Genomic DNA, 13,785 nt, shown 5'->3' with positions numbered 1-13,785 from the left:
GCAAACTACATGTTGCATTGGGCAACTGCATTAAGGGCAGCCCTTACACATCCTGAGAAGTAAGCAAAACAAATAGCAATCCTCTCCACTCCTTTAGTTATGTTGTTCTCTCTTTCCCTCCTCCCCTTTCTCCATTCTCTCTAGAATATGAGAACTGGGGTCAAGGATCTCTTTTATGCTAGAAGGAGGAAGTGCAGGGTAGCAGCAATAATAGTAACAGATTTTTACTTTTTGTTTTTCCAAGCAAGTTATAATGAGGGTATCTCAATCAACATCCTGTTTAGCTACCGCTGTGCTGACCTCCAAGCTGAAAGGAACAATTCATCTACCTGCTCGGGCATCAGCCTATTAACACGCTTTACAAAAATGTGCTGTGTTGATTTTGCCACTGTTTCCTTTTCTTTCTTGTGCCCTTGTAGCCAAGAAGGCCAATGGTCTCCTGGGCTGCATTAGGAAGACTGTTGCCAGCAGGTGGAGGGAGGTGATCCTGCCCCTCTACTCAGCCCTGGTGAGGCCTCATCTCGAGTACTGCATCCACTTTGGGGCTGCCCAGTACAACAGAGACATGGAGCTACTGGARAGAGTCCAGCGTAGGGCTACAAAGATGATGAGAGGGCTGGAGCATCTGCCCCATGAGGAACGCATGGGCTTCTTCAGCCTGGGGAAGAGAAGCCTGAGGGGGGATCTTATCAATGTGTACAAGTACCTGAAGGGAGGGTGTCAAGGGGACAGGGATTAACTCTTTTCAGTTGTCCCGTGTGACAGGACAAGAGGCAATGGGCAGAAATTGAAGCACAGAAAGTTCCGCCTGAMCRTGAGGGGGAAYTTCTTCCCTGTGAGAGTGAMRGAGCACTGGCACAGGTTGCCCAGAGAGGTGGTGGAGTCTCCTTCTCCGGAGATCTTCAAGGCACGCCTGGATGCAACCCTGTCTACCATGCTCTAGGTGCCCCTGCTGAATAGGGGGGTTGGACTAGATGATCTCCAGAGGTCCCTTCCAACCTTACTGATTCTATGATTCTCCTATCACCTTTGAAAATGCTACAAACCTTTAACCTCCTCCCCCCCCTTTTTTTTGAAGTAAAATATGTAGAACTCAGGGCTGACACAAATGTAAGAAAATCTGCTTTTACAAAGAAAAAGATGACATAAACAAGACATTTGCCACTTTAAATGAAACAAGAAAAATTTAAGGTTGCCATCTCAAAGTCTAGTGTTGCATGAGATTGCATGAGCCCAGTCTGAACAGATACCTCACAAGTAATCAGGAATGTTTATAGAGGCCTATCAAAATACATGACATCTATATAAATGACTCCTAATCTGTAAAACTGAATTATTTTCTTTATATCAATCAAAATTTTTATAACTTTTCTAGCTTTTGCAGAACTGGAAATATTTGCAAAAAATAAAATGAAATGAACAGATTTTTCCCTTATAAAATATTTCAACAGCAAAGAACAATTACTCATTTGAACCGATACTAAATGGGATGTCTAATAATAGTAACATTAAGAACTGACCTGGAATGTTAAAAAAAAAGCCCTGTAACTTAGCAAAAATAGAATTGGGAAATACCTATTAATTTTTCTCTACACTCCCCAGGGTGTAGAGAAAACCTCCCTTAAGGTTTGTTAACTCTTCCTAGGAAAATGCAGACTAAATAAGGTACTTTTTCCATGTTTCTACTTGAAAAGCAAGTTCACTCTTTCCATGTTTTGAATTGAGACAAAACAATTACAATAGATAGAAAATGGGAGAAGGAAATTACTTTCTTTGTTGTTGTTTTGCTTAAAAATTACTGAATTACACAGACTTTTCCCCCTGTTTACGATAAGATATAGCACTGCTTTGTGCCACAGTTTAAAAGCTCGGAGAGACGTACGAATTGAGATCTATTTGAAAACTGGTCCTTACGTTACAGCTTTGCTCAGGTTGCTGGAGGAACGAATTTGTTCCAGCCTCGTTTGTTCTAAGACCTGCTGTTCGGCAAAAACAGTACCACATGGCAAATACAGTGACGAAGAGTATGTGCAAGTGCTCAGGCAAACAAAGACCTTGAAGAGAATACACAGCTTTATTCATACGTACATTTGAGAGGAGGAACGCAAACACATGCTCACACGGGAGATTACAGAAGTTACTCAGAGAGCAGAAACAATACTATGTGGTTTGTGAGTGACCACGAAGTTCAGTTACAATTCAGAGAAACAGCAACCTGATATGAGTAACACCCACTAGGCTGGAAAACAACACGTATGCTAAACTTTAAAACATAAATATTCAGCAAGTGATGAGTAATGAACAAATTAAGAGATGAATCTRTATAAGAGGACAATTCACTAACAGCGAAGAAGGGTTCAGGGTATCACATCAGCTCTGACAGAATTAAAGAGAGATTTATTTTCTGATTCAGCTTTAAATAGGGGAGGTTCATCCCATGCAATGCACACTGTACTGCTGGCAAAAGGCAATTTGCTGGCTACTTGACTCTATAAGACACTTACATATCCAGAATCCAGGGGACTTCTGAAAAGCCATAGTCKATACTGATKTGATCGACATAATAACAGAAAATAACRTATTTTTTTCCAAATACATAAACTCTCTTCTGTTGCTAAAGCAGTATCTTTACAGCTTATAACCTTTTTCCAAGGGCAGTACTCTCTCAGCTAGAACAGGAATATCCCGTGTTTTTCAAGCAAACACTGAGGCGTTATGCTGAGGCTCTCGGTCTGCTCAAAAGCATTCACAGCAGAAAGGGACCCAAGCAGGGGCCCAAGCTCCTCGGGAAAGTAGAATCACAGGAAGCAAGAAAAAGTGGAAAATGCATTAATCTCCTTCCAGAAGTTGTTAGAGACCAAACTGTTATCTGGTATAACCASACTGGGAGCACCGAGGGCTTTGCAGGACTGAAACATCAGATGCCTCCGCATTGAGGATAGAGAATCATTGGCAAGTTTTGCACACGCAGCCATGGCTGGAATAGTAAGAAATTATACAGATAAGCATTGAATGGCACTGGCAGAGCTTTTCTAGGAAGTTTGGATGAAGCCCATCCATCCAGTGCCAAGTTCTGGCACTACCAGACATTTCCACAAGCTCAAAAACCCATCCAGAAATTAAAACATACTGTAGTGAAACTTCCATTGCTAAGGAAGAAAAAAAGCAAAACAGTGTCTTCTGATCTTGTCTTCTGTTCTTGCAAGAGGCAAACTGTAACTAGAAATGATTCAGATCAAAACCATCCTATCCCTTATTTCTTATAAAACCACATAATACCCTCAGGATTTAGCTGGATGTAATTTTTGTTCTAATTTCTTTTCTGTTCCCTCTCATGGCTCCAGTGCTTCAGGATAGCTTTTTATTCTTTTATTTACAAAATATAATTAAAAATACCTAGTTCAAATGTTATATAAGATGCTGGTGCTTTGCTATATGYGTTATATAAAACAATAATGGAAGATACAGAACTTTTAAAGTAAAACTCTCCAGCAGAAAACTGCTATTACTCATATTTATTTATTTCCATCAATACGCCAGAAAGCCTTTACTCTTCATATATCACTGTTCAGTAGAACTGGTTAGTAATTCTCAGCTGGTCACTTATATATATTTTTCACCAATAAACTGATTTGCTACAATATTCACAGTTGACAAAGTCATAGACAGAGGAGGACATGGTCAAACAATTTAAATGTTCAAACTAGTATCTCTGAAAGCACTTGTAGTATTTACTTGGATTTACTTTCAGCTTTCCAAAAGCTGCCTGATTTCCACCACAGAGGAGGAGAGCAGGGAGGGGGGAAGCAATAAAAACTCTCAGGAGATCATAGCAAAACTAAGATTAGTCCTAAACGCTGAGATAGTTTCAGGCTAACCGGAGAGTAAAGGGATCACAGCTCCAGCGTTTCTGCAGGCGGCAGCCCCGGCTCAAGCAAGCGTTGTTAAACCATCGCAGCCCTCGCGCGCGCCCGCRTCACCCGGGATCGGGAACGGAGAGGGGCCGGACTTGGGTGGGCAGCTCCACAAGCAGCTGCAGACAATTTTTCCTGTTAAACCACCCGCCAGTGCCCTCAGCCACAGGCAGCGTATAAGGAAAGAGCAACTTACCCCAGCCAATGCAGAGGTAAAGCCGAAAAATCCTCTGCTCAGAAAAGACTGAAAGTACCAGTAGTGTGTACAGGTACATGCCTTCCACCAGCAGCCAGTAGTAGTTTGCAGCCACACAATACTGCATCATCACGAAGACCAAACGGCAGCTGAGTGATTCCTGTGGCGGGAGAAATCACAGCCCACATGAATGCAACAGGGGCTGAGAAGAAAGAGGCAAACCCCAAAGTCACAGTTCACACTCCTACTGTTACTCCCCTCCTCAAATAAACATCTGCTGAATTCATCACACCTGCGTACTGAAAGGACAGAGGTCAGCAATAGGTGCTATCCACAGCAGAGAGGTGCTTTGAACAACATTCCTCCTTTGAAAAGAATGTAAAAATTAAACGTCCTGTATTCTTTCTCCATAAACTCCGGGCTTTAATTTGAAAAATGGCACATTAAGATGAAAAGAAGAGCAACTGGAAGACTGTGTCTGTATCAATTGCACTCAGCGAATACTTTCACCTCCCCAGAGATTATATTCTACAATCGAGAATTTCTGTATTAAAGAGCAAATATTTAATGCCACAATGTTGACTACTATTGAAAGCAAATGACTTTTGATAAGAGAGCAATATTGTCCAGTGCATCACATTTAAGTGCAAAAACTCTCTTGGCTGGTAAATTACAGAGAGGTGGTCTGCAGGGCTTTAGTTAGACATGAAACTTAATTACCTAATTAATTTATCCATCAGATCTGATGAAACCATTACTGGATAAAGTACATGCAAAAGCACAAAGCTTAGTCTTTTTGAAAGAAGAGAATGATTGACAATCCAATGTGAACACTTCCAAATTTTGCCTTTAAAGTATGCATTACAGTATTATTTTCTGCCAATCAATATATTGCAAATGAGAAGAAATTAATTGTCATATGGGATTCACTCATGTGGTATTTGTACTTAAGCCTCAGCTGAGTGTCAGGAAAGGATGGAAACTAACCATCCATCAGAAGAAATACTCTTTATGATCCCAACTCTGCATTTCAGTAGCAAACATCGAACCCAAGTTCTAGAATCACAACAGCTATACAAAGGACGAAAATTTATTTGAAGATTCAATTACATTTTGTATAACCAATCTGAAGAGGGACTAGGCATAAAACATGTTTTCATCATATTCATAAGAGAGTTGTATATCCTCTCCATTTGATTACAAGTACTTAATTAGCCTGTTCCTCCAAAGCTTTTCTAAATGATTTGAATTTGCATTTTAATCAGATGCTTCCCTTTTTCCATCATTAACAGATCATAAAGGTCTCCAAGAATGACCAAATAATTTGATCATTATATCGAAAACACATTCCTATCACAGGAGGTGCTGGCTTAGGAACCAAACGCTCTGCTGTCACCACTGGAAGAGCTGACTTTTCAGCAGACATAGCCAAAGAGATCCAACTCTTCACGTTCCTTCCTACCAGAATGGGTAACACTCCTTCTCTGCAGGCAGAGAAATGTCCCATGGCATCAATTACTTGCCTGCAGCAAGCCCAGGGAGGCACTACCACAACTGCATATGTTATGCTACAAGATTCAAGGAAAACTTGTGGACGGAGAACAGTATTTTGGACAATACTCGCTGCGCAATATGAAATTACCTGCTGTCATGCAGACACATCACAGTGATGACTCCAATATCCTGAGAGCCACCTCAGTGCCCGCCCCTACCTGGAAGGAGATAAGTCCTTCCCACTGGTGCTCTTGTGTAGCTGTGCTGTACATCCATTTCACCACGGAGTCCTTAATGAAGACAGATATGGCACGGAGGATAAAAGAGGTGAAAAGGTTCAGGTGAATATAATTCCTGGTGCAGTGCAGATGTCTGTAGAAAGGAAGAGTCAATCATCATCCAGTGACTGTGTAGAAGCTGCAAAATCACAGATACAAATGAGGGAAGGAAGGATGGGCTCAATCTGAAATCAGGAGACACCAGAGGGAATCTCGTAACTTGAGAATGGTTCCTACTTTTTCTAGGAAGAAATCAATACCGAGGAAAAAACATTTAAAACTTCACCCCAAAGATGAACTCTTGCAGGACTGCAGAAGACATAAGTGTGTAAAGAAAAGCTATTTTAAAAGTTTTAAAAGTTCAAAAATAAAATGATTTTTAGAAGGCATATCTGGAAGGACTAAACAATTCAACTTTCACGTAATATTGTATCTAATCTGTTTGTACTGATCCCAATCTCACTGCACAGGTTTACTTTGGCACGGCTCACAAAGTGATGTGCAATAGAGCTTCAGGTTGTGCCCAAGGATCCCTCCCCATAAGGAAAAACATCCCACATATAAACTACCACTTTGACAATAAGAAGAAAAACTGTATTCAAATTATCTCCTAGGGAAACTGAAAATACCTTTTGTGGAACTAAAAAGGAACACGATTTTCACTCCCGTGTTCAAGATTGAAAACAAAAAACCAAAAAAAAATCCTCTTGAATTTCAGCAGCCAGCTGCAAAGATGACAAAATTGCTACTTATCAGAGAACAGCATGTTAAGGGATAGCAAAGGAAAATGTAGTCACGTAAATGAAACCTAACAGCAGAGTGCTGCCAATATTTCACCAGCCTCACCCACAGCCTTTTTCTTTTTTCCTCTAAACATTGCAAGGGTACATGCTTTGCATCAAAGGAAGCTATGCTTCATATGATTCATTTTTTGACCCTAAAATAATACAGGTAATATATTATAAATAGTTTCAATGACCTTATGCTTTAAATGCCTATTCTTACTGCTCCATGAATTCAGGTAGGAAAGTAGAATTGCTCTACAAGCTTCACACTAAAGATAAAGGAGAACTCCTTTCTGTACAGCTTAAATAGAATTTCTTGCAAGTCATGAGCCATTCCAAAATTTACCTATGGTAAATATTTATTTTCCTTTAACTCAAAACTTGTTTGCTGCTACCCTTCAGAATTGCCACACATTTAAATCTGACTGAACATTTATGTAAATTTACCAGTTGAAGAAAATAGGCTGCAAGTAATTAGTGAGTATTTCTGCTGCAGCCAAAGCAAGTTACACAAGTGTTTTCAGTCATAAGGTTCTGGGTCTAATTCAGCTTCCACCACTGAAATTACAGATTTTTTCTTCTATTACTTTCAGAAGAGGCAAAACTAAAAACCAGAGATGTGTTACTTTCTCTGTTGAATGGTTATCAAAAACGAAGGTTGTTCTGCAGTCTAAGAACTTGTAAAGACCTTCCTGCTATGAAAGCATCAAAGACCAGCATTTTGGTGCCACTAAATCAAGTTTCTCTCTCCTGCGGATAAGCGAGTGCACACACCTACTGGGGTGAGGCCACAAGCAGAGGCTCCAGCCAGAATCCAGTGATTACAATCAGTGTCAGGGGCAGCAGGAATGGTGAAGGACTACAAGAAAAATGAAGTCCTGTGTATTTCATGAAGTCCTCCTGGATGAAGTTAGCCACAGACAATTTAGACAGGAAATCACCAAGTAGGTTGATTGCACAGTTTTAATAAGGTTCTCCATCCCCTTAATGTCTCTGAAGCCTCATTTTCAAAATCAGAAATTCTTACAGAATTCTTCATTGACTATGTAACACATTCTTTCCTTCTCTTCTCTTTCACATGCACTCTTCTCCAGTCCTCATGTTACGATTAAAGGAAAAAACGCTAAAGAATTTCTCCACCAAAAATCAGGATATCAAAATTCCCTCCTTCTTAGCAGTCATTTGTGACAAAGTTGCTCTTTGTTTTTTGCCGAAAATACGCACCTGCTTCCTTTAAAAAGCATATGGTTGCATTCTGTGACCTCTACATTTGGGCTGCTAAGATTACTCAAAAAGTGTCATTGATCAGTGAAACAAGGAGAAAGCACTTATCCTGGGAGACATTTGGAGACTTTAAGACCATCTGGTGTTTTGTCAGATAACTCTAAGTTGCACAGGTGCAACATCTACAAATCATAATTATCATCACATGGCATTAACAGAAGGTGAGTGTGTCTGTACCTTTTGGTGGCAATTTTAAGTTTTTTCTGAGATACCTAGCTTCATGTTTTTCCATTGGACAGAAGTATAATAAAATGTACGATACAGTATTAGAAGGCTTGGTTAATTTACTTTGAGAAAATAGAACCTAAAAGGCATGACTGATCTCCTTAAATAGGTAATGGGTATAAGGACTTAAGAGAGAGGAAAAGAAAGGGACTGTCTTGCTAACAGACAGTTCTTGCACCAGAACTAATGGACATTAGCTGGTAATGCCCCTTATCGTCAGAGAGGAAAGTTTCTTAAGCATTAGAGCATTGAAGGTTCCTGACCTAACTCCAAATAAGAATATCGTGAGATAGAAACCTATGCTGTTTTAAGAGGCAGCCTCATCAGCATGTCAGAGGGATAGAAGGACATGGCTGTCTGCAGTAGCCAGGAGTGGGACTTGATGCCAGAGGGAGCTCCTTCCTGCAACAGGATAGGAGCATATCTTTGTATTTTCTGAACGTCAGTCTCCTGTCCTCAGCACCCCAAATTGTAGGCAAGTTTGGCTGGAATCAGTGACATGCCTACTACCTTTACAGAGAGAGGGGGGAAAAAAAGATCTCTTTTTCGGAGTGTGAATGTTCTTTTCTTTCTAAGCAAACCTACACTGTATAGCACTGCCATGTATGCAGCTCAAGAAGGTTTTACAGTCACAAGACTCTTAATTTTGATGCACTCCATACAATTTGTTGGTGCATACCCGCATGAACCCAGTGTGCCAGTCTGGTCAGGTGGCAGCACCTTATTTCACAGAAAGTTTTCAGGTTTCAAAATTAGGTTCTGTTCCATACTAGAAAAGAAGTGAGACTTTAAAAAAGTTTTCCAAAAATAGAAGTTGCGTCAAAAATCCATTTCTGCACCAAAGCACACCCTGCATGTTGGGGAGTGGAAATGGGCCAGATTTAAGTCTACGCTCTGTGTAATTCCAAGCAATGTAAAATGAAAATGTCAATCCTAAAGGTCCTCCTGCTTCCCATATGAGTGCCCCATCTCCAAGGCGATGTTGCAAAAGAATATCTCCTTCTTCCATCTCTTCCAGTGGATATTTAATTGAAATAAAAAATACCACAACACAATATTCCAATTGATAAAACAGCATATGTTCCATACCTGCATGCTGGCAGTACTACAAAAGTCTTATAATTTTACTCAAGTTTTGAGAAGAACCAATTGCAGGAAGGAATACAGAGGTGAAAAGGATAGAGGAATACCGAGGTGATGGAGGAAGGGAAAAATCAAATGTTTTTAACCATAGTGTAATACTTTTATTTAGATAAATATAACACCCTTTTCTGCTCTCTTCAGAACTTTACCTGAATCCAAGAAGAATGGCAGTTGCTATTACAAGGGCAGAGAAGGAAAGAGCATATCCAATGGTGTATATGATGGACAAATTCAGGAGCTGTTCTTCTGGTGCATCCTGAGAGCATACAAGGGAGAAAAGAAAAAAAGAGGGGATGGGAGAAAGACAGAGCTCATGGGCTTCACTTCTTTTCTCCCAGCTGTTTTCTAACTTTTCTTAATGGTCCCCAGAAGTCATTCTCTTACTTTCAAAGTTCAAATGCATATATCAAATCTTCCCCTTTTCACATGTTCCAAAGGAATAAAAGTTTAATCCTAGCTCCCCAGCTGCTCCCAGATGGTCACTCAAACACCTGGACATTGCTAGAAAGCAGACAATGTAGCATTAGTTCATCATAAAGTTGGAGAGGAGTGAATTACCACAGAAGCAGGTGTTAAACAGATGGATAGGCAAGAAGAACCTCAATCCTACACAAAATACGGCAGAGTCAATGTTTTCAGCTCTTTCAGCCCCCAGCCAGTCCCCTTACTGCTGCACTGGTGTGTTCCCCTTTGGCTACACCTATACTCAGAAACAAAGCAAGCACGGCCCCCTTCTCCAGCTCCGAGGTTATGGGGCAACGCGTGGCTTGCGTTCATATGCCCCAACTTTTTTCTGCCCCCAGACAGTCCCTCTCCTGTCTCAACCACACTACCCACCGGGAGGAGCCCTGAGCCCACACCGTCCCACGGCCCACGTGTGGCGGTGCCGGGGGACGTGTGGCCAGGGGCCAGCGCGCACCCCGATGGTCGTGCACTGGGGCTCTCCACCGCAGACACAGCCTCCTAGACCCCAGCTTGAAAGCACCAGCCAAAACCTTTGGGGAGAGGAGAACYGCGTGAAAAGCTACAGGCAGGTCTGAATTACAACACAGGCTTGGTGCTCGGGCTCCGAGGCACTTTTATATTCTCTCTTCTGGCTCTTTCCTAAGCGCATACCTTTGTCTAAACCTCAGGCATTTTTCTTGCCTACTTCAAGCGGCTGGTTCTGCAGTTGACGCCCGAGACCCATGCCGTACAAAGGAGCAGACGCCTTTTACTTCCAAAACAAGAGTGGCTCTGTGGAGGTACTATGTATAGCCAGAAGGGTTCAAGGTGAGCATAAAGGCTGCTGCTAGGTTAATGCTTTAAGAGGAAGGATATGTGAGCTGCCTTACCTAAGAGAAAAGAAAGTTCTTTCCAATATCAAAGCTCAGGCAAACTACAAGAGACCTGATAATTTAAAACATTTTTGCAGATCAAAACGACATTTTATATTTAAAGAAAATAACATTATTACAAGGATTTGCTCACACACCCTTGGGATTGTGTTTCAGCAACACTTGTTATACAATACAAAGTGAACTTATCAAAACCATCCTCTTGTTCTTATGCATAAGACACAAGTAGGTAATTTGAGGCTTTGCATAYATTTAACTGGAAAAAGGAAAATCAAACGTGGTTGTTCAAATTTCGAGGAGTGGCACCATGAATGTAGGTTTTCAGTATCAAAACCCAGTAGACCCATAAACACCACAGTTCACAGAAATGAGACAGGCGCCAAATGACCAAGTGCTGCCATCAGACATCTGTCTCCTGGGCATCTCTCAACACAGCTCTGGAAGAAACCCTGGTAGCAAACACCCCAAGTTAAGATAATGTGCTCTGCTGGGATACTCGAGGATGTGGAAAGGACAAGGAATAAGGCTACAAATCAAGGGGAAGAGTTAAATTTAACATACTTGAAAGACTAAAAATAATCTCTTTTCCCTTCTCCTTCCACTTTGCAGCCATCTATTCCTTCTGAAGAACGAGGCATTGAAAAATGAGGAATTCCAGAGTATGCAGATATCGCGGAGCAACTTGGGAAATTCATGTATTTGCACTGGTTTGCCTACGTCTGACCTAGTTCCCAGCAGCCCTGAACAGCGACCGTGCCCTCAGTGCAGGAGTCTGAGGAAAAGCATCGCTCTCAGAGGGGCCCAGCCGCAAGGGCGCCACGAGCAGGCGCGCAACGCGCTAGCCCRTGCCCACAGCTCACAAAAATCCCTTGGAAAAGCCCTCCCTCATCCTTAACCTGGTGCCAGGGGCCCCAGCTCCCCACAGAGCACTAGAGCAAGAGGACGGAATGGACAGCCCTAATCTAATAGCTCATATTGAGTCATGTAAAAAAATAATAATAATTCAATTTAAAAGACTTAAAAWGCAGCACCCCAACGATGCAAAGCAAATATCTTCCACTTCTGTTCACATCAACCAGCGTAACAGCTGTTACCAAGACTCAGAGAAGCAGCAGCAGCTTTGTTCAAGCAGCGTTCTGCCAGCAGCAAGAATCGCACAGGACGAGCGTGCGGCGACTTCTCCGCCTCGCGTCCATCCGACCGCGGCCAAGGGCGCGGGGCAAAACCCGCGCGGCTCATTTCCCTCGCGAGCGCTGCCGGGAGGGAGCATCCCCAGGCTGAATTAGAGACCTCAGCTTACGTCGAGGGAAAAAAAAAAAAAAAAAAAAAAAAAAAGGCGTGAACAGCACCACGCTGATTTTCCCTCCGCTCTGCGTAATTCCGGACGGCAGATAGAAACCCTTACCCGGTCGGAGGGCTCGCACTCGGACAGGTTCCTCCACGGCAGGGTCGAGTTCTCCTGCAGCAGCCACGTGCCTTCTGGGGTGCAGAAGCGGTAAACCTGCCCGTGCGGCACTGCCGGAAAGCAGAGGGGGAGCGGGGTTAGCGGGGCAGAGCCGGCGGCAGCACGGGCAGAGCAGCCCCCGAGCCGCCGYCTCGCTTCCCCAGCCGGAGCGGGGAACGGGCGGCGCTGCCGGAGGAGCCCTCCGCTCGCTCCGGAGCCGCAGCCGGCGCCTCCGCTCCTCATGCCCGCGGCCGGAGCGCGGGCGCCCCGCCGACGGCGCTGCAAATGGATGGGACCGCGTGCGCGCGCCAGCACCGGCTCTGAAATATCTGAAATACTCGCTGCCGGGGGCGCTGGGGGGATCTCTGCGCGCATTTTACAACACGCCTAAATTGCAGTTCGTGGAAATCCGAAGGCCTCACAAAGTTTGGAGCYGCTCAGCCTCAGCTACAAAATTCGCATGGGATGGAGGGCGCACAGAGAGCGAACACGTATTTCCCCACTTCTGAGCTCGTGCAAAACCAGCGGCAAGGAAACCTCCGAACAGGCAGGCTAATGCAAGCTCCCCAAAATGTAAATGCTTATACAAACCTCTGAGCTAGAAAATGAAGCCAACAATCTTTGTCTAAACTACCCGTACCTACATATTTTTAATTCCTTCTGTCTACAGATTTGGATAGCCAAACCAGCAATAAATCACACGCCCTTTGAAAGCGGTTAGCAGCTTGATCTTGTAAAAACAGGTAAGGTGAAACGGCTCGTAATAAAATTACACCGGACCGAAGCACCAAAACAAAAGCGCRGAGGGCGAGGAGCACTCAGCAGCAGCACGAAGGAAAGGCCCCGCTCCCCCCAAGGGCTGGGCAAGCCCGTGGGCTCTCGCCGGCGCGCAGCAGCGGCTTGGAGCCTGCACCACGGCGCAGGTGCTGCGGCGACGCTGCTGCTTCGCAGACCACGTTSCCTGCAAATCAACGCCCCCGCGGCTTTCACTCCACCCCAGCCTTTCCCTGCCAAAACCTCATCCTGTGGTTAAGATGAGTAAATCGGGCAGTTCCACCATGAGTGCAAACCAGAACCAGACAGAACTTGGTATTCTGTTCAAAGGGAAATTCTAGCATAAAAAAAAAAAAAATCACATATTAAAACTGATTTGAGATGATAAAAAAAAAAGCACAAATAACCTGGTCATCATTTGTATATTAGGTGACAACTGGTAATTTGTTTGAAAATTCATTGTCAGTGGTAGACTGACAGATAGCTATTGTCGGTGAAGCATGGTCTATACAAAAAATTATATAGACAGTGATATGCTCAGGAGTCATTTGAAAACGYGATTCTAGATGGTAACAGATAATGGTTTTGGTAATCACAGTCTATTTGTAATTGCTGTGTTTACACCAGTGTACATGCTATTGGTGTATTTGGTGTACAATGAAATGGTAACTGAGATAACGTAAAAATAGCTGTGTCTGGTGGAGAATTTTCCATCCTATTAAGGATTTCTGTTTGCATATGTTTTACATAAGCACAGGCCTAATCTTGCCTCCTGTTTTTATAATATATACATTCACATTTATTAACTACTTTGAATAGTTTTTCTCTTGCTCTCATTATTTACTCTGAGTGCCAACTACTTCCTTATGTGGGCATGCTGCTACTTATGTTGTGGAGGGCAGTGAATATGA

The 13,785-nt window shown here is 43.0% G+C and overlaps 1 protein-coding gene across 1 annotated transcript in view; it reads right to left on the bottom strand.

The window, feature by feature from the left end:
• GLP1R (glucagon like peptide 1 receptor) overlaps nucleotides 1-13,785 on the bottom strand; it is a gene marked incomplete at its 5' end in the record, with an annotated part of 85,981 nt that overhangs the window by 19,297 nt on the left and 52,899 nt on the right. The window contains 4 exons of the mRNA XM_085320785.1: nucleotides 4,111-4,270; nucleotides 5,823-5,976; nucleotides 9,469-9,575; nucleotides 12,062-12,171. Of these exons, the coding sequence (XP_085176911.1) occupies nucleotides 4,111-4,270; nucleotides 5,823-5,976; nucleotides 9,469-9,575; nucleotides 12,062-12,171 (531 nt within the window). The remainder of the gene's footprint in view (nucleotides 1-4,110; nucleotides 4,271-5,822; nucleotides 5,977-9,468; nucleotides 9,576-12,061; nucleotides 12,172-13,785) is intronic.

Source organism: Rhea americana, unplaced genomic scaffold (genome assembly GCF_003343005.1).
Source record: "Rhea americana isolate MKP2758 unplaced genomic scaffold, rheAme1 scaffold_119, whole genome shotgun sequence".
NCBI lineage: Eukaryota > Metazoa > Chordata > Aves > Rheiformes > Rheidae > Rhea > Rhea americana.
Note: the sequence above shows the minus strand (reverse complement) of the source record. Positions and strands in the feature narration are given on the sequence as shown.